Source organism: Pempheris klunzingeri, chromosome 3, assembly GCF_042242105.1.
Source record: "Pempheris klunzingeri isolate RE-2024b chromosome 3, fPemKlu1.hap1, whole genome shotgun sequence".
Classification (NCBI taxonomy): Eukaryota; Metazoa; Chordata; class Actinopteri; order Acropomatiformes; family Pempheridae; genus Pempheris; species Pempheris klunzingeri.
This window is the reverse complement of record NC_092014.1, coordinates 6,449,303-6,474,580: the sequence shown is the minus strand read 5'-3', so window position 1 is coordinate 6,474,580 and position 25,278 is coordinate 6,449,303. Positions and strand designations below refer to the sequence as shown.

General features: G+C 41.5%; 2 protein-coding genes across 2 annotated transcripts in view; both read left to right on the top strand.

Moving 5' to 3' along the window:
• The window catches only part of myo15ab (myosin XVAb), a 38,285-nt gene extending 20,460 nt beyond the window's left edge, over nt 1–17,825 (top strand). The window contains 35 exon segments of the mRNA XM_070828177.1: nt 640–710; nt 806–879; nt 3,055–3,163; nt 3,483–3,551; nt 3,655–3,719; nt 3,805–4,167; nt 5,262–5,337; nt 5,502–5,597; nt 5,815–5,875; nt 6,211–6,304; nt 6,444–6,558; nt 7,131–7,246; nt 7,347–7,406; nt 7,708–7,783; nt 7,892–8,007; nt 8,094–8,212; nt 8,768–8,909; nt 9,028–9,139; nt 9,261–9,335; nt 10,937–11,142; nt 11,240–11,358; nt 11,881–11,950; nt 12,059–12,131; nt 12,331–12,404; nt 12,514–12,596; nt 12,712–12,842; nt 12,942–13,036; nt 13,838–13,915; nt 14,035–14,131; nt 14,963–15,123; nt 15,211–15,344; nt 16,494–16,627; nt 17,115–17,248; nt 17,392–17,532; nt 17,646–17,825. Of these exon segments, the coding sequence (XP_070684278.1) occupies nt 640–710; nt 806–879; nt 3,055–3,163; nt 3,483–3,551; nt 3,655–3,719; nt 3,805–4,167; nt 5,262–5,337; nt 5,502–5,597; nt 5,815–5,875; nt 6,211–6,304; nt 6,444–6,558; nt 7,131–7,246; nt 7,347–7,406; nt 7,708–7,783; nt 7,892–8,007; nt 8,094–8,212; nt 8,768–8,909; nt 9,028–9,139; nt 9,261–9,335; nt 10,937–11,142; nt 11,240–11,358; nt 11,881–11,950; nt 12,059–12,131; nt 12,331–12,404; nt 12,514–12,596; nt 12,712–12,842; nt 12,942–13,036; nt 13,838–13,915; nt 14,035–14,131; nt 14,963–15,123; nt 15,211–15,344; nt 16,494–16,627; nt 17,115–17,248; nt 17,392–17,532; nt 17,646–17,747 (3,841 nt within the window). The 3' untranslated portion in view covers nt 17,748–17,825.
• Nucleotides 17,826–19,251: 1,426 nt separating this feature from the next.
• Nucleotides 19,252–25,069, top strand: alkbh5 (alkB homolog 5, RNA demethylase). The gene is made up of 4 exons (XM_070828352.1): nt 19,252–20,598; nt 20,691–20,771; nt 20,856–20,978; nt 23,590–25,069. Exons 1-4 carry the CDS (start codon nt 19,880–19,882, stop codon nt 23,747–23,749), a joined length of 1,083 nt encoding a protein of 360 aa, XP_070684453.1. The 5' UTR covers nt 19,252–19,879; the 3' UTR covers nt 23,750–25,069.
• Nucleotides 25,070–25,278: the final 209 nt, after the last annotated feature.

The following is a 25,278-nucleotide window of genomic DNA, read 5'->3' as shown; positions in this document are numbered from 1 at the left end:
CTCCACTACAGCTGTAGTTACTTTTCAGATTAAGATTAAAAAAACATATGACAATCTATTTGGGGCCCTTGTCATTTGCCAGATGTCTATGAGTTGTTGTTGTTCCTCTAAGGAGACTTTCCACCTGTAAACCTCATAGATTGTTTCACTGAAATAACAGTTTGATGCCCAAAAAGGAAAAATGATTCAATGATCAAGTGAAATTCCAAAAAATTAAATCAAATTTGTTCAGAACTTTCATTTTCCTCCTTCCTAACCCACCAATCATCTCACAACCTAGCAGATTTACCTTGTGACCCTTTAGAGGGGACCTGGCCCCTAAATTTGGAACCTCTGGACGAAACTATATAAACTTTATATACAACTATATAAAGTAGTAGCTCAAAGCAGCTCCATGTCAACTAACTACAACTGTTAAATGATACTTAATGCATTAACATTATCAACTTCATGATATAAGCTATGATCATTTATCAGTCACAAGGGCTCAAGTACCTTTACTTTTGTTACTTTAAGAGCATTTTGCTGGTTATACTTTTTTACTTTTAGGTTTTGAGTTTTTCTTCTAACATTGCTAGCTTTACACACTGATGGAGACACTGCAGGTATCTGAACTGTGTTTTTCTTATTGTTTTACAGAAGCCTGTTAAGCGGTGGGTTTGACATGACTGATGTCATATCTTCGGGCATACCTGGCTCTGATGGACAAGGTACACATTTAAGCAAACATGTTAAAGCTCACACACATTGATTTTGACTGCAGCAGCCATGAAGCATTCTCCGCTCCTCTCGTCTCTACTCACAGACTTGGAGCCTCAGCGAGGGATGGATCGTTATCTCGACAGCCTGTTTGACCCTGTACTGTCTGACGGAACTGGAGTAAGTTACATAATTCACTCACACAGACACACTTGACCACCTGAGAGGGTATTCCTCTGTCAGCCATTTACTTTCAGTTACTGTGAAGGCCATGTAAAGCTCTATTTTGTTTTTATTTGCATTGTGAGGAACCTACATCTTAATAAGTGTACTTGTTAAAATGCGGGAAGCCTTACATTTTAATGAGCACACTGCCTGGTTACATTTCTTTTCATTTAAATTTACATTTTTATTGAACTTTTTTGACAAAACAGTGGGAGGGAGGTAGATACATGAATTCAAAAGAAGAAGAAAAAAACACACAAGCAAAACAAGCACAAATACTAATAATACAGTAATAGAAAAATTTAAGGAAGGGAAGGAGCTTCTTGTCATTAATACACTGAATAACAGTCTCTAAACCTAGAAACAGTACAGTGCTTTCTACAGATCTGTTTCTTTTTTCAAGCTAATTCTTCTGCCAGAAAATTCTTTGGAACAGTGTCCACGTAGTCCAAGTACAGGTCCCAGATCTTAAAATAAGAAATGTTTGTCCTTCAGAGCTGTAGCCTCAAATGAAATATTACTTGTTATAGATTGCAAATACATAGTGGTGGGAATCTGCCGGCTGGTTTGCAGTTTTAACCTGGAGCCTTTCTGAGTGGATGGATGGATGCATGGATGCATGGATGCATGGATGGATGGATGGATGGATGGATGCATGGATGGATGGATGCATGGATGCATGGATGCATGGATAGTTTGCAGCCATTATTTCCCATAATTAATCCAGAGACTCTGTGTTCATCTCAGGCCACAGTACACAAGAATATGCAGTAAAAGTGTCTGATCACATATTTTTTGTTAAATGATTCGGACCAAGCCTGGTTTGTTACATAGATAGACACAAGCTGTATACAGTATATGGCAGTTTCTCTTTAATACAGTAGGTTCCTTGTTGTATATGTGCCAGCTGGCAGAGATCTAGTGTCTGACGTTAGCGCTGTCTGACTTGCTAATACTTAGATCACTGCTCTTTGCTCAGTTCAGGCAGCAACAGAACACCTGTGTCAGCTCATTTATGAGGCATCACCTCCACCACAAATGTTACACTTCACCAATGTCATGAAAATTAAAATAGTTGTAGTGATATCTGATTATTGCTGATTTACTTAAATCCGTTTGTATTTAGTTAGGGCAATGGTGCATTGAACGCTGGCCATGTTGGATCTATCAGTCTCCAGCTGGGACGGCGATGTGGTGAATGTTAGCCGTGCTATCGGATGTGGCTGACAGGAATTAGCATGTATCAGATGTGTTCTACAGACCTCTCCCGCCCAGCAACCTATTACGTTACCCAGTTACTGTAACTGTCACAGCCACCAGATCGCCACGGTGATTTCCCACCCGGGCAACGCAGGGATCTGCTTACGAGGAACTGACACTCTGGCAAATGAAGGGCTTACTATTTAATGAGACATGGCCTACAAACACACACACACACTCCTGTGGATTTATGGGTCAGTGGCTGATTTCTGATGGAACGACTGCTCACATAAGAGGGGGAGTCCTCCAATGTGACAGTCAAAATGTGCTCTGATTACAGAGTTTTCATTTATCTTTCTGGGTGTCTCTCTGGCCCTGTCGTTGATACACACACTCACAAATGCACAAAACCAGCAATTAAAGGAGTACTCCTCTGAAAATCTATCTTTTAGTGTCAAATGCTTCACTTGTTGCCTTAAAAGGTGAAACAGAGGACAGCTGTCACCATCAGCTTGAACCCCCACCAGTTACAACGAATCCCAATGGTGAACCGGAGTCATTACAAAAGAAATGCTGAAGTGTAACAAAACATCCATTGAAACTTCTTTAAACTATAATACCTGAGTGTCATTACTGATACCAAACAATACATTTTGATACCTTAATTTAAATCAGATACATATGTTTTCTACAAATCCCCTTTGTCATTTAACAAAAAAAGAACAATTACAAAATAAAGTCTAAAATTATCTGAATTTTGACTTAAATCAGGAACTGTCCGAGCAAAGATGAAATAAACAAGATTAGAAATATGGCATTTGCCAGCTCTCAATCCTTGGTTGTGTATTTCTTTAGCTGCCTTTGTATTTTCTCGTGCATTGATACTGTAATCTGATGTTCAGTTTACAGCAAGTCTGTCTGTCCTCACAGGAAGTAGAATCGGCCGCGGGACTGTCCAGCAGGATGAAAGGGGCTGGAGGTGTTGGAGGGGGGTGGCAAGAGCAAGAACAGTCAACCGGCCCCCCGCCTCCACCTGGGGGTCAGTCAAAACATACCTCTGTCTGGAATCACTCCCTTGTTCATTCATTCACTGTTTTCTGTCTGATAAGCAATTGATCGTTTACTCTTTAGTGAGTACAGTAAACCATGTCATCTTGTCATCACTGACAGGTGTAGTGTCACAATGAGATAGTGGACAGTAGATATAGTTCACTATATAATAATGGACAGAGCGAGAGACACAGACTCAGACACTGGAAGAACCTCAATATCTCCATACATCATTAGCAAGTGTAATAAACAAACACACTTAAAATTTGACAGAAATTTGATGTGTGTTTGTGTTTGTGTGTCCACAGCTGTGAGAGTCCTTCCTGTGGGAGGCGTGATGTCGCCTCCTGTTGCTGCGGTGGCACCTGTAACACCTGGTTCGTATCAAGTGTGAAGAGAAATATGAGGGAAAACAGCTCATCCAACATAATTTTCATCCCTCCACCCTGTTTACTGTGTTCCTCCTCTTCTCTCCTCCAGATGCCCATCAGGCTGTTTTGGCTCAGCAGCAGCAGGCGATCGTGAACCAGCAGGCCATCATCATGGTAAACCCTCCGTCTGGATCTGTGTCTGGTTATTTGTTCCAGTGCTCCTCTGTTTGAATTAATGTGCCATCTTTTTGTGTCTCAGGCCCAGCAGATGACCATGCAGGCCATGGCCATAGTCAGCAGCCCAGTTACAAGCCCCCCGACCTCCCCGATCACGAGCCCTCCCATGAGCCCTCTGCTCCAGCACCCTCCCAGCCCGTACGCCCTCACCAGCCCCTATGCTGTCATACCCCCAAGTCCATACGCTAACATCCCACCCAGCCCCTACGCTAACTTCAGTCCCAGTCCCTACGCTGCAGCTAACATCACATCCAGCCCCTATCCTTCCACTGCTCAGCCTGCAGCTCACCCTCAGCCTAAGGCCAACAAGCACAACCCTCAGCCGGGCTCCACCAAAACTAACAAAACTGAGCCAACACAGTCTAAAGATAACACTGCCGCACAGGTCAGTAACTCTAAGATGTGAGGTAATAGTCCAAAATGACATTTGCATAATGATTCACTACTTTTTAATTCATGAAAGGTGTTACAACAAGCAAATGCTTTGGCAGGCAAAAATTATGTGCAGAAAAATGAGATGCAGAGTCCTTTTATGGGAAGTGCGAGTGGTTTATTTGCAATGAAAATAAGAGCGGTGTAGACAGAATGACGACCAAAGGCTGATCGAGCAAAAAAGTCCCACAGAAGTGCATCCAAAGAAAATCCTAGATAAGAAAAGAAACACACTCATTTCTATCACTCAGGGGAAACCAAGTGTGCTTGAAAGTGAAATAGAAATATGTATAATCTTTATTTGATCAGGTAGTCTCATTGAGATCTCCTTTGCTAGAAAGACCTGAGTAAAAAAACAAAGCAAACAGCCAAATAAAACCAAATGACAAATGCATAACCAGACAAAAGGAGTGATGTAGATGTTCTTAAGGCTGTTACAGAGTCTTTGATTTTGTTCTAATATCTTGTGTCTACAGTGATAGAGGTCTGGTCATATTATTGCTTTTATTCTGCTTTATCTATGTAAGTTATGCACTCTTTCCTACTTCTTACTTCAGCTGCTGCACAATAATTTCCCTCGAGACAAAAAGTTCTGTCTTATCTTATCCTAATAATTCATACTTCATCACCACATGATATTGTGATGTTTCGATGCACAGCACAGATTTCTTAAGACAGTGACACAGGTTTACTGAAAGGATTTGAGTTAAACCATTTTAATGATTCCACTTTTGACAAAAATGAGCTATTCAGTGTAACATGAAATTAATTTGTCCACTGAACTTTCCTGAACATTCAAAGCACCACAACAATCCCTGCATGTCTCGTGTTGACTTTCAGATTTACTTCCACCGATTTTGTTTCCCCTTTTCTGCTATTTATTATAACAGAAATGTGCTGAATTCATACAGTACAGCACAGTGTCCTTTTTCTTCCCCTTGTTTTGCTCAGACATTATCCTGACTCCAACAAAATCACAAGAGACAAAGTGTCTGCAAAGCCTTGAGCACAAACTCTCCGTCCTCTCTGTGCCTTTTTCAGGTCCAGTCAGATAAGGACAGCGTCCCTCGGAGGAAGGCTCCTGGCATCCCGATAAACAAGGACAAACCAGTCAGGAAGTTTGGTAAGAGAGAGAGAGAAAGAAAACATGAGGGTGTGAGCAAGCAAGGGAGATAGAAAAAAAACTTTCAGTCCCTTTAACTAAAAATCTTATTACAAGAGTTTTACTCAAGAGAGCAAAATGCATTATTAGATGTGTTTATTTTTCTTGTTTGTTGTGTCTCCCAGCCCCAGTGGTGACATCTCCTCCGCCCCCTGCTGGAGAGGTGGTGAAGTACTCACCTCAGTCTACAGATCACATCGTCCCCAGCCAAGATATCCAAGGTGCCTGAATTTAAAAGCTGGAAAATGTTGTCATGTTTCATTAAACTGGTTCAGACAATATGACTGAATGATGATCGTGTAGTCGATGTTATTATTTATCAAGTCATTATTTATTTCATGGTTTGTAACAGACTTATTGGTTGGTATTTGGATTTAAAACATTGAAAGAAAACATCATTTGTACATAATTCTTACATGGTCTATATTATTCTTAAAGAAATCATCAAAAGGTACAACTCCCCACCTCCGCCACCAGACCTGCTGCCACCTGGCAAGAGGTGAGGTTTTGCAAACACACACACACAAACACACAGACTGACTGATGAGGGTTGAGGAACAAGCACAGAAATCCCAGTTTTAAACTCATTTTCACTTGTAAATACAGCACAGCAGTTGATTCTATCTTCAGTCACAGAATTAACTGTGCATACTGTAAAGCCCCGGCTGCAACAAACCACCAACAGATACTGACAGAGATGTTATTGCTCGCAGTGAGCACACAGCACCAGGCTGACTGTGTTTACACACAATAAGCACACACACAGATTATACAGTACACTGCAAATCCTGCAAAGTGTAATGTGTGATGTTGACACTGTGTGGATGTGTTTAGGAGACCAGAGGGGAAGTTTAAGATGAAGCAAACCCCTCGGGATGAAGCTTTACAGATCCTCAAACCCCAGATGGACAACCCTCCTGCTCCACAGGTACACACACACACACATATGCCTGAAAAATGCTCGAATACAACGTCAAAACACAAGTAGTGTGTACAATAATATAGACATGCATGTTACGTAATACCAGAAATCAGTCATGTAGGTGAAAGTTTTCTTTTCTGTCCAGCCCAAACGTCCTGCTGCCTCTTCACCATCTGCGTCCGCACTGAAAGAGGCAGGATTAAAACCCAAGGCCACGAAGACAAGAGCACCTGATCGTCCTCTCCCCATACCTCCTCCAGGTACTCACACTCGCTCAAAGTATATTATTTCATTCATTGGAATGAAAATCTGCAGACTGTCAGCTTTCCACACAATTAGCCTCCCCCACGCTAGATGTACATGAGAGCAAAACCCCTAGAGACTGATCACCTTCATTGCTCTGATAGGTTGGCTCACATCTCACATCATTCAGCTTAAATTCTGCCTTGATACTGACATCAATTTCTTACTCACATGAAATCTCAGGTGGCAAAAATATCAAGGCTATTTGCTAACAATTAGCATGTTCCAGACAAAGCCAGGAGAACCAGAGGGAAGTTAAACAGCAACACTCTGACTCTCACAACAAGCAGGTGGCAACCCAACATGACCCAACTGATAGAATATCTGTCCTGTCATCCTCAGGGGACGTGACCTCTGAACGTTTGGATTTCTATAACTAAGAGTACAACAATGTCAGGACAATAACATTCTCCTCCATTCTCTTCAGTAACAGTGGAGCAAAGCAGTGAAAGGCAGCCAAAATATAATGCCAAAATTAGGATGCGTGATAAAAGTGACACTAAAATGTAATGTGTCCTGTTCTGTGCAGTTTCTCGAGAGCTTCCTGTAGAAACAGAGACCATCCAGACACAACTTCATCAGAGCACTAATGAGGAGCACTACACCTACACCAATGTTCCCTGGAGACTGTACCTCAGGAAGGAGGTGTGTACATGCACAAATACACAAACACAGAAACACACCATGATCCACTGTCAAAAGGTTTGTATTCTGTTCTACTGTGAGTATTTTCTTTCTTTTACAGGTTTTTTATCCCAAAGACAGCTTCAACAATCCTCTGGTGCTGGACCTCATTTTCAAACAGGTAACTTAAGAGATGGTTGAATTAATGCAGGATGGATATATGGATGGATGTAATATCAACAGATAAATGCATTTTTGTTCATTTTGTCCATGCACTAATTTTTTAAATTGAAGCATGTACTATTATTATATTTTATACCATATTTTTCTATGAGAAGTTGAAACCTTTTTTTGCCCTTTTTATCTCTCACAGTGGTGCTCCATATTTCTACCTGACAACAGAAAAGTCATAGACAGACCAAACTAAATTATTTCTAACATTACCTCTCCTCTTTCCTCGGCTCCTCCGTTCTCTCTTGCAGATAGTGAACGACACTCTGTCGGAGGCGTGTGTTCGCATCACCCGGGATGAAAGGCAGAAAATGAAAGCTCTATTCGGTAGTCTATCTGTTCTTCCGGCAGACACCTTCTTTTGACAGTGTGCTCTAATCCACACACATCTCTTTGACATTGATGAGTTCATGTGTCTGTTTGTGTAAATGACAGCTAAACACAGGGTTGAACAGAATATGGATCCAGTGGACGAGCATGTGAAGAAAATAATCGTCACAGCCGCCAGGGAAACCTGGGAAATATACTTCTCCCGTCTGTTCCCTGCATCGGTGAGGGTGGTAAATCCTCAGAGGATAATATTTGCTCAGTGTGTTATTTTCATTATTATTAAACCTCTCTGTGTGTGTGTACACAGGGTAGTGTGGGTACAGGTGTGCAGGTGTTGTCAGTGTCCCACAGCGGCATTAAGCTGTTGAAGACCGTAAAAAGCAGCGCTGCAGCTCCCGACTACTTCAGAGTCCTTCGACCCTACACGTATGTGCTGTTTGTTCTGTCTTTGTTTCTAAATTCTTACTAGCTTTTGTTGTAAGTCACACACATATACGCCAAAGTTTCTTATTATCTTGACTTTCCCCTCCTGGCTTTGTGATTATTCAGGAGAAGGTTGGTTTGTGTGTCTAGCCTGATCAATAATGGATTTTTGAGGCTAATACCCACGGTATATTTGAGAGTTGAGCATTTCTGTTTTATTGTATCTTGTCAGTTATCGGCTGACACATGTACACAGTTTTACAGCTATATCTGTGAGAAGATAAAATCAGCCAGTTTACCAGTCAAGGAACAGTTTTTTAGGCCACTCCGTCATTTCATATCATCTTTACAAGCCTATTATCATCATGAAATGAAAACAATGGACTGTTATTAGTTATATAAGCACTGACTTTTCTTTCATTACAATTAATTTTTTCTCGCAACTTTTGTACGTTTAGCATGTAGTTAGTATTGTATTTGAATTCTTAAAGTTTGGAGCTTATCCTGTATCTGCGTCTCTTTGTTGAATAATATTACTTTTGCACTGTATTTGTTCAGCTATGCGGACATCCTGTTTGTAACCATCCCCTCTGAGAACATGCTGGAGTTCAATCTGACCAACGAGAAACTGATCCTGTTCTCAGCCAAGGCCCTGCAGGTCAAACATCTCATCGACACCTTTATCAATGAGATCAAAAAGGTACAACACACACACACACACACACACACACACAGCTCTATAGTAATGGTGTCCATGGTCAAGTGTAAGTGCAGTACCAAACGTCCCTTTGTGTGGGTTTTTTCGTTTTCCCCTGAAGGATTCAGACTATGTGATCGCAGAGCGAAACTTTGTGACAGACAACCGCTCGATGCTCAGTTTTCACAAAGGTGACATCATCAGGCTGCAGGTTATGGACGGGCTGGAGAAGGGTGAGACACTGTGGTACATGCAGTAGAAATCCTCTCATCTTATGAGTAGATCTATAATTCAAGCGTCTGTGTGTGTGTGTGTGTGTGTGTGTGTGTGCGTGTGTGTGTGTGTCTTCTCCAGGGTACAACTATGGCTGTGTGGTGAGGAAGAAGGTGGTGTTTTTAGAGGAGCTGAAAAGAGACACTCCAGACTTTGGTGAGTGTTCATTAAGTCCTTTTGTTTTAATCTAAATCTAAATCAGATCTGTAAAAGTCACCGTTCTGCATGTGGTAACCAGATGTTCACGCCATGGCTGAGGTCCAAAAATAAACAGCTTTGAGAGATTTACTAGCCTGTATGTGTCCGTGCTCCTGTGTGATGGTATCTTAAGCCGAGGAGAAATAGGTGCAGTGATGTTGACAGTGCCCCTAGCTCTTTTAAATACAGTATTGTATCAGAAAATTGTTTTTGAGATGGAAGATGGCGATGCAGTTCGAAAGATATTGATTCATGTCTTTTCTTGAGGACACAAGAGATGAAATGGGATGAGTCACATCATTTCATTGCGTAATAGATTCTGGAGAGGACAAACTCAATTTGTGCGCCCACACACATTTTTGTAATTGACTGTGATGTATTTATTTTTTCTTTGAACTCTGGCATTTGGACTTCAAAGCTGTTCGTAAATGAATCTCACATTGCACGTCATGGTCAGGTTGTCTGAATTTGAATTTGTCTGAGATCTGTTATGGTCATTATTGGATAAAAAGATATGACTTAGTGGGGACTCACCACCTACCTGGGGGCAAAGCTGGCAAACGCGTTAGCAAATAGTGGCATATTTCCACATCCAGCAGATAACAAGCAATGCTAGCCTTTATTTTTGAGTTGTGTTTCCGTCCTCTTGATGAAGTCAAATATTTATCTGTATTTAGCTCTGTTTTTGGTCGCCACCTACACCTGAGGGAAATACCAGCTAAATGTTCCTCTATGTTCACCAGCTAGTCGCTAACTAATCTGTCTGCCATTAAGTGTTGTATCCAGTAAGTTTATCAGGACTTTTTTCTAATTAATGTCGATGAGAGCAGTGAATGGAACCAAAACAGTGAAGTTGTGGGCTGGAAAACCAAAACAATGAGCTGAAAAATGCTAAAAAGAATTTTAGGGATTAGACTCTGCTTTTAGGGTTATGAAAGATAAGATTAATATGATGTCCTCACAAGTGAAAGAAGTACCTTTGCGTTTAGTATTTGGACCTCGAGGCGCTCTGCTATATGTGTGATATGCCTCATTCTCTATTCCATCTACCAAACACATCCTGTGTTTAAACTATTTCCTATCTCTCCCTCTGCCTTGTCAATATTGCTGCTGCCCTGCATCAGTTTTGCCACCTATTCTCAGACCCACCACCACACGAGCATCCACCCGTAGGCTCTGACTAGGGGGAAGATATTTAATCATCACTCTTCAGTATCTCATGTAAACATAGCTGCAGGGAGTGATGAGATCGGAGTGTGGATGCCAAACTCTAAATATGTTCTGCTGTTGTAATAAACACTTTAAACATTTAAACGTGAGCTGCCTGACTGAACTATAAATAGACCAAAAGCTGTATTATGTGCCAGGTTATCAGCGTAGTAACAGGAGAGAGTTAAAAGCATACAGATAAGGAGCTGACCCGCTGTTAGAGGACAGGCAGATAGTGATCAGGACTGCAGAGGTGAGGCTATTTATGGGCACAGAGCACCCAGGTGTGTGTGTGTGTGCTTTTGTATGACTGTGTGTTGTAATCCCTCTGCTCTGTGTGTATGTGTCAGGTTGGAAGTTTGGAGCTGTGTTCAGCCGCTCTGGAGCATTCCCGGCCGACTGCGTCCATCCCATTGCTCCTCCCGACTTCCTGACGCTGCCACTCGACCGCAAGTCAGAGCCTCGAGGAGGAGCGGGACAGTTTGCTGTGTCATCAGCAGTCGCTGTCGCCGTGGCGTCCACCATGGCTGCACATGAGATAGATCAAACCATTGAGGTGCACAGACACACACATGCATACACACACAGTATGTCTTTTTCTCTCAGTCACTCCGATGCGAATATCAGATCGTTTTTCAATCTTTGCTTTTCAGAGGGTTTCCCTTGATGGATTTGGCGATGGAGATCTAGATGAGAGGGCCCTGCAGGACAGTAAATATGATATGTTGGAGTTTGCCAAGAAATACTTCAGGCAGGGAACCCAAGGAAAGGGGTGAGAAAAAGAAAAACAAATTGCAAATGCATGGAAATCCTCACAAACACACAGAAAAACACTAAGCTTACACAGAGACCATTTCAAATCCAGTGGTGAAGAGAAGCAAAGTACATTTACAAGTACTGTACTTAAGTACAATTTTGAGGTACTTGTACTCTACTTAAGTTAGTTACACATTAGTTTATAAGATATGATGCGTTGTTGTAGCTTAAACTCCCAAACAACAGATAAAGTAATTAGTAAAAAAGTAGCTCCACCTTAACCAACTACAACACTGTTTAGATGTCAGTGCATCAATGACAGTGATTGAATAATAAATGTTAAAACACTGACATACACCAATCTGCATAATGAGGTTATTTAAATACATGGTTTTCTCTATTTAGTAAGGTTTTTAATATGGGACTTTTACTTGTAATGGAGTATTTTTATAGCTTCTCTCTTTATTTAAGTAATACTCTTACTTCTTTTATTGTTTTTAATATAAAGGCTGCACTTTGTGACTGATTTTGTTCTCAGAGATTCCCTGAAGAGCAAAAGCAAGAGCAGAGACTCCAGAGAGCCCACTGAAATGATCAAATTCTCCAAGGTGCCTTTCTTCATGCTATAACTTAAAGCATCTCATAACCCATAAAGGTTTTTGGGTGCATTGAGTTGTTTACACTACATTTTTCTTGTATGATTTTCTCCTTTGCAGGCTCCACTGACTGAGTCTCTGATTGAGTTTACGGATGCAGCCATGAACAGAGTGGCAGCTGATCTCTTCCTGTGTACGTTCTCACCTTCTCTCATCTCTCCTCTAATTACATCATCTTATTACATTTCTCTTATTACATCAGGGCTCCGATTCATCCAATGAGAGTATAGTGTGTCAGATTTTAACTACACAAGTGCAGGATTTCTCTACAAAATCTGATATTCACTATAAATATTGTTGACGTGTGTACCCTGGATGTGTTTTTTGTCCAGCAATCATGCGTTTCATGGGTGACTCTGCTTCAAGGGGATCAACAGAACAGGAAGTGGTCAGCACTTTCCTCAAGGTAAACACACAGTTATTTCTTTGGCTACTATTTTCTCGTTGACGGTCTGTCTAATCTGTATATGTTTGATCGTGTGTGTGTGTGTGTGTGTGTGTGTCCTCCCCTTTAGCTCATAGGGGAGTTCTCCTTGATGAGGGATGAGGCTTACTGCCAACTCCTCAAACAGCTCACTGCTAACACCAGCTCCAAACCGTAAGTCTGCTCTAACACGTTAACAACGCACACATCAAGAACCAAGACATTACGCTCCTCTTCCCTCCTCCAGACTGTAATCCTGAGTGTGTCCGTGCAATCTTGTGTTGTAAAGTGATAGCTGCCAACGAGGCTGGAGGCTGCTGTACATCCTGACTGCTTTCCATCGCTGCTCTGAAGTCCTCAAGCCCTTCCTGCTGAAGTACCTGCAGCAGGCTTCTCGCAGTGCCGGGGCGCAGTATCAGGGTAAAAACACACACACAAACACACACGATCGCAGAGTGTGAATCTGCTCTTCACATCACCAAAGCCACCCGCATCTAATGTTGTCTTTAAACATGTTAGGCATCGCTAAAGCATGTGAGCAGAACCTGAAGAAGACGTTCCAGTATGGTGGCCGCATTGTTCCGCCCAACAGCATGGAGCTGAAGGCTATGATGGTCAGTGCCTCATTTTATTTACCTGCAGTGGGTGAAGAAGTATTCACATCCTTTACTTAGATAAAACAGGGAAACAGTAACAGCAGTATTAGCATTTAAATGTGCTTCAAAGTAAAGCCACATTGAGTTATATTACTACTATTATTGTAAGTGTTCTGTCACAGTATTACTATTACTTAAAGCAGTGAATTCATGTGACAGTTGGTCAAACTGGAACAGAAAGACCAAAAACAAACAAATGTTTTCTGTGTATCTAAAGTTTAGTTTATTCCTCTGTGCCGTGGAGCTCCATTGTTGTCCAAAGAATATTAAAAACACATAAAGGGAGCCACACCGTTGCACTGGGTGACATGTCACTTTATTACAAAGAATATGAGCACTTAAGCCTTAAAATACCCCCCAGCAAACAGTGCATTTGTTGGGGGATTCACTGGTAAAAACCACAATGCCCAGCTTTTTTAGTAACTTAAAAAATGAAACTCTGAAGTTAAGAAGGTGTTTTTAAAGATTTAATTAGTCAAAGTCAAAATGCAGTAAGAGACACAGACACGGTGGTATAGTTTAATCTATAACCATAAACCATCTTATAAACTTCTGTGTATTTTGTACATACAATTTTAAGATAAAGCAAAAGTATTTCAAAGTTGAACATTACATAAGAATTGTACTTAAATATTTGTACAATTCACCTTTTATATTCTGTTCATAGGTTTAGGTGTGTCAGTATGTTAATATACCTTAATCTGACATATCCAGTTTATGTACAGTGTTTATTATGTGAGTGTGTTTGTACTTCCTCAGGCGGGACGTAGTTCAAAGCGTCAGCTGTTTCTGTTTCCTGGAGGCATTGAACGTCATGCGAAAATCAAAACCTGCTCTGTAAGTGTTCATCCACCGCTGGCAGTTGAATGTTGTCTATGAGAGGATGGCTGTGATACATTATGTGTGCGTGTGTGTTAGTGTGCGTGTGTGTGTGTTGAAATTGTTGTGTTTTTCAGGTTGCCCTGGAGGTGATTGAGGAGCTGTGTTATGAGATGGGTTTGCACAGACTGGAGGCCATCGAAGAATATGCCATATTTTTAGTCACCAATCGAGGTGAGCTCATAGACGTCTAATTCTCTGTCTCTCGCACACAAACGCATAATGAATGATGTATTGGCGCCTGAAGTCAGTCTTCTTGTCATTGAAGCAGATCCACTCGCAGATCGCATGTCAGGCTGCTCTCTGGTTTCTAGCTGTGGGAGAAAGTCACTCATGTTCACCAGTCCTGATAGGGCAGTCAAAATAAGATAACAAGACGCGGCTCAATATCACCTTTTCATTTCTGATACCGATATCACAACATTGAGTCTCTGCCAGTAACAATCCAACATGCATTTTTCCTCTTTATTTCTACTGGGCTGTTTACAAACATAATGCACAAATCGTCAAACACTTAAATCCCATAAGTGAATAAATATGTAGTTTCTGACCATTTCAAAAAAAACTTGCTCATGTCAAAACAAAAGAAGAAGCTTTCGTCATTGGTGCTTATTGCTTGTAGAACATTTTACTTTTCACAACGCTCCTGCTTCCCGTCTTATCGAGTTTTCTGTGCTGAAAGCTCCAATACCCCTGAAACACTCACCCAGGACTCTTTACTTCCTCTTGTTGTTGTTGTTATTTTTTCCTCCTTTAGCATCAAATATATCAACGTGATAACAGCTGGCAGCTGCTCTCACTTGTGTGCCATTAAAAAGCACAGCAGGTCACGCAACATGTGGCTATGCAAGTATTAACATGATGTCTCTCGGTCTGTGTGTCAGTCTGTTGTCATCTGTTTTGCTAGTATTGCTCATATATGACACTGAATATTGTATTAACAGCAGATAAATATGCATATTTCTGTGCAATGAATGATTTTACATGCATACATCACATGCCCAGGTCAGAATGTGCGTCCTCTGAACAAGCACGAGTTCATCCTGGATGTTGCGACAGAAGCCGAGGTGGTCGACACCAACTACAGCTTCTGGTTCAGACGGGTCATCTGGACTCAACCCCTCAAGTTCGACAACGAGCTCTGCGTCGCTATGCACTTTAACCAGGTACGACAGCTCGTGATTCACATACATGCAGTACATGTGAGCCACGTGTTTGTGTGTGTATGTGACTGTGTTTTTGTGTATATGTAGATCCTGCCAGACTACCGTAAAGGCCTGCTAAATGTCCTTCCACATGGGAAAGTGAGCGATCAACAGTTCCACCAGATCTCCAAACTGGCAGCTTTGCAGCACAGAGCCAAAGACATCATCTTCATCCCAAGCATGTGAGAAAACAGCAATAAATGTAAAATGGATAAAAGGTGTTCATCAGCCACAAAGCAGAGTGTTTGATGAAACAGCCTCTAGTTTGAGCGATCAATGATAAAATAGTCCAAGTCAACATTTCTTTATGCTTTATATAAACTTATATCATAAAAAAGTAAATAATTGTAATAAAAAAGAATCGTCTAAAAACAAAAAAAGAATAAAGGCCAATATACAGAGAGCATTTACACTGATGAAAAATGAACAGTTTCATGCAAACGTGCTGTACAGTGCACTATATGAAACATATGCACCTTGACTGTATATGTACATACAAATACACAAACACCCACCAAATTTCATCCATTCCCTCTAATATTTTATTTTACACTGAACAGCCGTTTAGCCCGTCCTGTTTTAATACAGTCCACACTGCCTCAGATTTTAATTAGTTCCAGCAGCTCCCTCCATTTGTCTTCTTTTGGCTTCCCTTTTTCCCTCCAGATTCTTGTGGTTACATTGAAAACAATTGTACTCAGTTTTAAAAGTAAACGTTGATACATTTTATTAATTATTTAAGGAATAATTAGATCTTTTAAACATAGTAAATTCTGGTCCCACTGAAACTTTAATACTGTAGTACATCGTATTTCCCTATAAACAGCAATCCAATTTGCTAAGTGTGTAATTAGTGTACATTTCTCCACCTTAAACAGTTCTTCTGTTTCAGCACATTTACTGGAAATACACATGAGATTTATGGGCCTCTCCTGTTGTTAAATGTCACATACTTATATTATTTATGTGTTACATTTAGATAGTTATAGCACAGCAGCACTGAAGCTGCAATGAATGTTTATCATTTTAGGACTGATGTTCAACAACCGTAAAGGAAGAAACTCGTTGTTCAAGAGACCAGAATGCAGTGCAGTCAATAGTTTTTGTGTTTAAAGTGCGTGACACTTTATTTTTCTCAACTCTAAAAAAAAAAAAAAAACTCCTGTCTTGCTCTTACTGTCGTTATCGCTGCCTCCTTCCACCCACACGCAGAGCCGGCAGCAGAACACAACAGCTCACTGAGTAAAACCATCCTGAGAAATGTTGAGAAATCACTGAGGGAAGCAAGGAAGCTCTGTTTATCTTAGATTATGTCTCTCCTCTTCCTCCAGACATGAATTATCGGAGTACATCGCCACACCTCTGTTCAAAAAGCAGCCACCCCAGCAGTGGGTTACCATGGTGACGCAGCACATGCAGCAAGTGCAGACCCTGAACCCGCACCAGGCCAGAGCGCAGTTCCTGGGTAAGTTGTTCACATTCACTGCAGGTAACAACTGCGATTTGGGCTGAACTGGTCAGTTTTTACTTACGTTCTCTTACAAAGTAACAACTGTACCTTCTATAATAGGAGAATAAGGATAAAAGGAAAATCAGTTGAGAAAATGTGACGCAGTGACTCTGCATTCAGGTTTAGGTCTATTAACAAGAAGAGCGCTGTAACTAATGTGGAAATTTGCACTTTTCTAAAGGTGTTGTCATATGTTACATGTTAAAGAGGAGCTCCAGTGATCAGAGGCAGATTGAACAATAAATGGGTCATTCTGTTCAGCTCCTCCAGAGCCACATTATATAACTTTTTTCACAGTCAGTGTAGGACTCCTCACGATGAATAAACTGAACGTGATGTGTAAAATCTGTGACGTTCCCCTCTAATAAAGTCATGATGCGCCTCCACAAAGAATAAAAATGTGAAAATCTGTGCTCACTCTTGCTAAATTCTGTCTTTGCAGGGCTGATCAGTGTGTTCCCCATGTTCGGCTCCTCGTTCTTCTACATCCACAGCAGCAGTTCCACCACCTTCTACGCCCCCTGTATTGTTGCTGTCAATCAACACGGTCTCCACTTCCTGCACAAAAACACACATGTAAGGAACCGCACACACACACACACACACACATCCACGATCGTGAGGCACTGACATGACTCATCTCATCGTGACTGAAACAGCAGTAGAGTCACATAGTTTCAGTAGACAGTTGTGTGTTGTGTTTGGTCTCTGTGGTGCAGGAGCTGATGACAGTGGTCCCTCTAGTGGAGGTGCAGTCCAGCCGCACCCAGAGGCCCACTGCTGGAACAAGTTACCCATACGTAGACCTCACCCTGGGCGACATGAACACACAGCGGGTCATTCAGCTACAGCTGGAGCAGGTATGACGAAAACACACACAAGGACACTCTTTGGAGGCCACACATCACAATCGTTTTCAGTGGAGCTGTTATGTCACAGTCGCTGTGCTCACGTCGCCGCTGTTTGTCCGCAGGGCCTGGAGTTGTGTCGAGTCATCGCCATGCAGGTGGAAAACATGATGTCTGTGCGGGATAAGAGACTCACCCTGCCGCCCAGCGAAATCACCATGTTATAACACATGCTTATGATGACTTGTACACACAGAAATATGGACAAAACCCTTAAAAATATCCTACCTCCTCCTGCCTTCAGGTGTTTAACATTATAACTGAACACATAAGTGTTCCCTGAACTCACTTCTACTTGATTATTATATGCATTAACTGTACAAAGTGCGTCCTGAAGACAGTGAAAAGTCAATATTAGTTGATGCTTCTTTCAGGTTGACACCTTTATAATTGCACTTACTATTGTAGCTTTAATTGATTAAACATTAAAGATGTTTTATCTGTACAGCTGTTAATGAACAGTGAGGGCGCTTCATAGGCCTGTGCCTTGTCATTACAAAGTTTTATAACTGATATGTAACATGTTTTTTAAATTTTTTTATTAATACTATTTACTGTACAACTTAATGTTTTATTTAACCAATATTAATGCATCAACTTTCCTGTTTTGTAAAGAATATTTTATCAAAATAAAATAAACTATTTTAAAGAGGGAGATTTGAGCGCTTCTGCACTGGCTGATGAAAATTATTAAACAATAATAAAAACAAGTATTTAGTATATGAAATGGCCCAACTAAATGTTTTAAAATGCTGTGATAAAAATCAGCATCTTGAAAAAAATTGAACCTATTCCGCACATTTTTCCTTGTCAATTAACATTTTTAGTTAATTATCATCTTTCATGAAATATTGCTGAAGATCTTTTGGTTTTGAGCTGTTGTTTGGTTCAAACAAGCGATTTGAATATGTACGTTTTGGTAAATGGTGATGCTCACATATTCATTATTAATTCATATGTAATTATTTTCTCAAATAATTGCTTATCATATGACATGTCTGAGAGACATAAAAAGGCCTAAAACATGACAAAGTCCCCAGTTTGTCAGACCAACACTCTGAAACCCAAAAGTATTCAATATAAAACAAAAATTATGATAAATTACTTTAAAATGAATGAATTATAAAAATTGTGGCTGATGAGTTTTCTGTCAATTGATTAATTATTGACCCATTGTTTTGGAGCTAAATCTAAATATAGGTCTGTAGGTACATTAATGAATACCGTACGCATAAAAGTATTAAAAATACATTATGTTTCAATACATAGTTGTTGGGCCTAATAAATGGTGGTATATAGAAAGAAAATAGTGCCAACATTATTGACATATGATTAATAAAAATCTATATATATATTTTTTTTTAAATCTTATAAAACGGACAAACACATTATTTCCACTAGTTTTGTTTTTTTTTAGGTAAATGTGAAACAAACAAAGTTTCATCAACACAGTCAGTAACACTATAAGGCAACACAGTGACCTTAAAAGACCAGCATGATCTTTAAGGAAGTAAAGAGGAGGTTAGTGGGACTAAATTAGCAGTGGTTTGAGCAGATGGAGGACCATGAGGTAAAAGTTGTGCCCTCAAGACTCCCAAAATGGATTTGTGTGTCTTCCCTTCCGGACACGTGACCGTCCCTCCCCGGCCCGGAGAGTCACCACTGAGCATGCGCAGATCGGCACCAGGTTACACGAGTTTATTTTCAGCCTTTCTCTTGAAGCCTGGCTGCGATGGTGCAAACGGAGCCCTTGTGCGGACAATAACAATGTTTTTCCTGGACTCTCTGAGCTAAAAGCCTGAGTGGAAACGTCTCCGGAGCCCCGAGGTTTGGAATTTGGCGGTGACATGTGAAATGTTGCTGCGTGGTTTGTCGGTATTTCCAGGCGGCGACGGACAGACCAAGCCAGGATAGCTTAGCCAACTAGCTAGCTGGTAGCCAAGCAGCTCGACCAGCTATCGTTAGCCTCTCCGCTAGCCGAGCGTGTAGCAGCGTCGAAGAAACAGCTGTGCTTGTTTGCATGCCCCTGGTAATATCATCAACAGATTAGCTAGTTTCACATCAGACTGTTGCTTCAGTGTTACAGCGGCGGAGCAAATTAGCTAATGTGAGCTACTTCTGTGCGCTGTGAGTGAGAGTGAGAGGTCCCTTAAGCTAGCAGTATCCATCACCTAAGACACCCAGTCCGCTCACTTTAAGTAGAAGCAGTGAAAACGGTGCTGAAATGCAGCGCTGATGCATGCTATCTGTTAGCTAGGAGCTCACGTCACACCACGGAAGTCGTATTGTTTTGGCTGAGATGGCAGCCAGCGGATACTCTGACTTGAGGGAGAAGCTGAAGTCCATGACTCCACACAGAGACGAGGAGAAACAGAAATACGTGGACGGGACGAGTAACGGCAGCGGAAAAGGTCGAAAGCGAAAGTTTCGAGATTCCGACGACGATGAGTACGATCACAGTGATGACAGCTCGGAGCAGCGGGAGCAGGAGGCCCGCCGGGTGAGGAGCAGCATCCTGCAGAAGAACATCTTCACGCCGGAGGAGTGCGCCCTCATCGAGGAGAAGATCGACGACGTGGTGGCCAAGGGAGAGGCTGGACTGTACCGTGAGCACACCGTGGACAGGGCACCCCTCCGCAACAAGTACTTCTTTGGGGAGGGGTACACGTATGGAGCCCAGCTGGAGAAGCGTGGACCTGGCCAGGAGAGGCTGTACCGCAAAGGAGAAGTGGATGAGATCCCGAGCTGGGTGCATGAGCTGGTGATCAAGCGTCTGGTGTCCAGTGGAGTCATCCCAGAGGGGTTCGTCAACAGTGCTGTCATCAATGATTATCAACCGGGCGGCTGCATCGTGTCACATGTAGATCCTCTGCACATCTTTGCACGGCCCATCGTCTCAGTGTCCTTCTTCAGTGACAGCGCGCTCTGCTTCGGCTGCCGCTTCCAGTTCAAACCGATCCGTGTGTCGGAGCCGGTGTTCGTCCTGCCTGTGAGGAGAGGGAGTGTCACAGTGCTCAGGTGACTATGGTTGTGTGTACTGTCATGCATTGATTGAATTATTGATTGAACTGCCGAGGGCTGAAGTTACTGAAAACATCTTTCTCCCTCAGTGGCTACGCTGCTGATGACATCACCCATTGCATCCGGCCCCAAGACATCAAGGAGCGGCGCGCAGTCATCATCCTCAGAAAGTTAGTCAACGTACTGTCATTTATAAAGTGATTGTCTTGTATGAAATGTGGCTCTGATCCCGTGTTTGTGCTCATGTTTGCCAGGACCAGACCTGATGCTCCTCGACTGGACTCTGACAGCCCTTTAAGCTCTTCTCCTGCAGAGAGACCCGCTCCTCTAAAAGCCAAACGTTCTCATCGCAAAGCAGATCCTGATGCTGCTCACAGGTATACATATATATATATATATATTTGAGACAGGCCCTTGAAAAATCTTCATTTAAAGAAAGAGAGAAACAGACCTGAGGATAGTTACATTTGATATCAAAATCAGGATGAAATCAGGATATTATCATTATTAGGCATTAGAGAAACTTGGAAATGGAAGCAAATCAACCGGCACTGTCCGCCATGCCTTTAAGTTCCCCGACACCTTCCTGATTTCAGGCATGGAGCAGTTTTTAATTCATATAATACTACTATTCAAAACATCATTCACATTTCCTTTTCAGGCTCACAAATATTCTTGCCTTAATCCCCGGCAACGGCGTGACAAGCAATTGTGGCTGTAAAGAAAAGCATGTAATCTTTTTATCTGCAATTCACAGCTTCATTTGTCTCTTTCATTCATGATGATTACGACACATCACACGATTGGATGCACTTGGATATTAAGCTGCGTTCAGACCTACATACGCTCTGCGTTTAACAAAATGGAGCCCTCTCATTCATTTGACTGAGGTCATTTTGTTGACATAGTGCGGATGCAAACTCAGGAGGCTTCAGCTAAAGATCTGCAGGTCAGAAATATTGAAGCTGGTTCAACTCCTGCAGGAATGCAATGCAACTTTATCCAGTGCGTCGCTGCGTTTGCCAGTCAAATATGTTCTGGTGAATATTCCTGGCAGGTTACTTTGCAACATGAATGCTGTATTTGTACTATTTACCTTTGGATCATTGCGACAGAAGATAAAATGATTGCTGCCACAATAACCATTCAGACCTGTAAAATCCCTCCTCATGACATAATCGCTGTGCTGTGTTTTTGGCGTCTGATCAGCCTTCAGGCTCATGGATCTGGTACTCTAGTCGTACCTCTTGGATTGTATTTCATCCCCTCACCAGTACCTGAAACAACACGCCCCCACCAATGCAGCCTTCTGCATTTTTAAACATAGGGTTGTGTTCAGTCTCGCCGCTCACTTAGATATACTGACATACAGGCCCTGACAATACGACAAGCCCCTGCCTCTACCCAGTTAGACTAAATCTGATTTCGACGCAGCCCAACTCAGGTCTTGGTTGTTTGGATCTGAGTGGACCTTTGAAGGCCTTTTAAAATCTTTCATACCTGCACCCCGTAGCATGAATTTTACGGCCATTTAACATGTCGGTTTCATGCCTGAATAAGCATCACTGGCAGCTTTTACACAGGAGTCATGACGGTAGCTTTATGGTCCAGGCCAGAATGAAATGTAGTCAGATCAGTGTAAAGGCTGCAGCAACACAACATGTGAAACATCCATAGAGAGAAATGTCCACCTTGTTACTGCTCTGCATTGTAATACATTTATCTTAATCATCCTCTATGCATGAAGTCAGTTTAGTAACTAGAAAACTCAGTGAAAGATCCCACTTTAAGTTGCTGAGGAGTTCGTACAAACACCTGTAATAATCAGACGAGCACACACTCAGCATTTTATATACAGCATATGAGCTAATAGGAGTTAAATGAGTCCCAACTTAACACCCTGTCATTAAATGTTTGTGCATGTCAGACTTTTTTCAAAACAAGCAGCAGAGTTGGCTCTCTTATGACGTTAAATTATGAGATGGATGTGAAAATGTATCGGTGGATTCACTGTGAGACGCGAGGGCAAGCGTCCCTCACGCTAACACAGGTCATTAATTAAGACTTCAAAAGCAACATAATTTAAAACCCATCAGTGATGCAGCCTGTGAGAGAGCAGACAACTCTCAAGTTACTCAATATCATAATATTTTAACACGCCGCTCTCTATTGCGTGAGCACCCAGTTCTTCCCATTAATGTGCTGTCATGTCTGAATGAAGCCTTAATGAACATTAATGTATAAAGTCACCTATGTCTGAATGAGTAAAAGCCATCTGTTTAACAGCTTGATGAAGGCAGTAATGTTGCATATTAAATGTCTGAAAGGGCTTAAAGGATATCTCCTGTATATTTAAAGCTGGGCCCTATTTTTACATTATTTGAATTCGAAATGAAGTCCCAATGAATTTTGGGACTGATCCAGCAGATCACCTCAGTCGCCAGCTGAGAACAAGCTACAATGGCTGTAATGTAATCCTTCAGGGAAATTGCGCCGATCAAAGTACATCCACTAAAAGTGCTTGTTTTTGCCTCTGACAGGCTCAGATTGTTATTCGAAGTGTCTGACAACATTACAGAAAGGATCCCTACAGAGACAGACCTGTAAGATCCCCTTTGTTACACAGAAATAGTGATATAGTGCTTGTTTCAAAGCCACCAGACTACTTTGACAAAAACAGTAATTTTACACCTGAGTTCCTGGCCTACCGCTGTTTCTGTCCGTTTGTTTGTTTGCTTCACTTTGAGACTTTGGATCCATCACAATATTTGTGTAACACACAATAACACAATCAAACTTACTGATGGAGACAGCGGTAGATCTTACAGGTCTATTTCTGTAGGGATCATTTCTGTAATATACACTTTTAGCAAACATACTTAGATCAGGTGCGAGTTCCCCAAAGGATTGTATTACAGCCATCACAGCCCGTTGATTAAAGCGATGATCCAAATCTGACTTGTCATCTCAATCTTTGTCCTCCACCAGGCCGAGAGTTCTCGAGATGGACAAAGAGGAAAACAGACACCCGTCAGTGTCCCGTCACCGTCGCCACAGCATCAACTCAGAGAACTACTGGAAGCGCGGTCAAGACTCTGACAAACACCGGGAGAGTTCGGGACGGAAAGTCAAAATGAGACGCCACTGAGCACTTCTGTATCACACATGTACACATATAAATATACTCGCTCCTTTATGCATTTAAATACTGTAACATTCTTCGATCAGTTGTCATTTTTTGGCTCCAATTTTAGTTTGGCACAAGGAGCACAATCATCATGTTATCTCCGTTTTGATTTGAGTCTGGATCTGTTGGAGTGCATATTTGTTTCTGGCGGAGGGAGCTGCTACACAGTACAGAAGTTCAAGTTTCTTACTGCAGTTTCGCTCTGTTGTTAAACTGTTCAGTTACCTTAAACTTTTTTTTTTTTTTTTGTTTCTATGTCCATAGATACTTCAAAATTGCATGTATTTTTTGTAACCAAGATGTACAGACCGCAAGAGCTAAAAGAAAGATGTATGTATGGACTTGTACAAAAGAAAACCGAAGCTGTAATCTAACTTGTTATAATGTACAATACGATTGTATAGTCTTTGATTGGGGGAACTTTTATGCAGAAAGAAACCTTTTGTTTTTTCGCACCTACATTTCTGATCCGTACCTTTACTGTGCCATCCCAGATCTTTGCTGTTTGTTCACTTCAGCCTACCTGTTGCAGTTTGAGTTGGAACAACTGGCAGATGCACAGCCGTGTTTTCTCTGTTATGATTTGATTGAGCTGTTTGGCTCGTCTTGGTTACAATATGATGCATCGACTAAAATGATGCTTTATGGAGTGATGAAAAACTCAGGCCTTGTTTTACACCCCTGTTTCAGTCTGAAGTTGCTTTTCCTTATAGAGTGACAGAGGCCACGTTATCGCTGTTCTGTATTAAATCTAATTTCTCCTCATTTAAATCGGGTGGTATTTGGGTTAGTCAGAAATTAATTCGTGCAAAATCAACCCTATTGTGTCTGTGTTGTTTAGCTTGTGTCTAAACGGGCAGTCGGGAAGAGACTTAATTTCCAGATGTATTTGTCCTTGCGGTTTGCTGTGTAAACACAGATAAATTTATTTCTTGCTCGCAGTCAGCCATATTTGGCAGAGGTACTTATTAGCTGGCCGCTAGGTTAGTTTGGAGTTACACATGAGCAAAAAATAACCTCGGTTCGGAGCAGAAATTACTTTCTAAAAACAGGAGTTATGTTTATGGTTTTCTGAATGTCTGCTACAACTGTGGGCTTGAACATGTTGGTGAAAGTTAAAGGTAATGGTTAAAAGAGGTAAAGACTGTCTGAGTTCCTCAAACAAAGAATGGGACACTAACTTTGTGGACATAGTGGTGGCACGGAAGGTGGTTTTCAGTGGTCACATTTTTTGCTACAAAGGTGCTGCCTGAATGAAATAAAGCTGAAATTGTCTCCACAGAGTTGGTCTGCCATTAATTACAGCATGGTCGTCCCTCAACCACGCTGGATGTTCAAGCATCAGGCAGAGGAGTGACAAACTACTCGCTTTCATAGTCAGCTGTCCAGATTCATGTTCACACTGACCAATTTTAAGCACTCAAGCAAGTCGTCAAACTAGCAGAGATATTTTTCTCTTCATCATCAGAGTATATTTTCCCTTAAGAATG

Bases quoted from the DNA above. Each gene is read 5' to 3' on its own strand.
- alkbh5 (XM_070828352.1), top strand. From the start codon at position 19,880: ATGGCAGCCAGCGGATACTCTGACTTGAGGGAGAAGCTGAAGTCCATG. The intron at 20,599-20,690 runs GTGACTATGGTT...TTTCTCCCTCAG, and splicing joins GGGAGTGTCACAGTGCTCAG to TGGCTACGCTGCTGATGACA. The intron at 20,772-20,855 runs GTTAGTCAACGT...CATGTTTGCCAG, and splicing joins GCAGTCATCATCCTCAGAAA to GACCAGACCTGATGCTCCTC.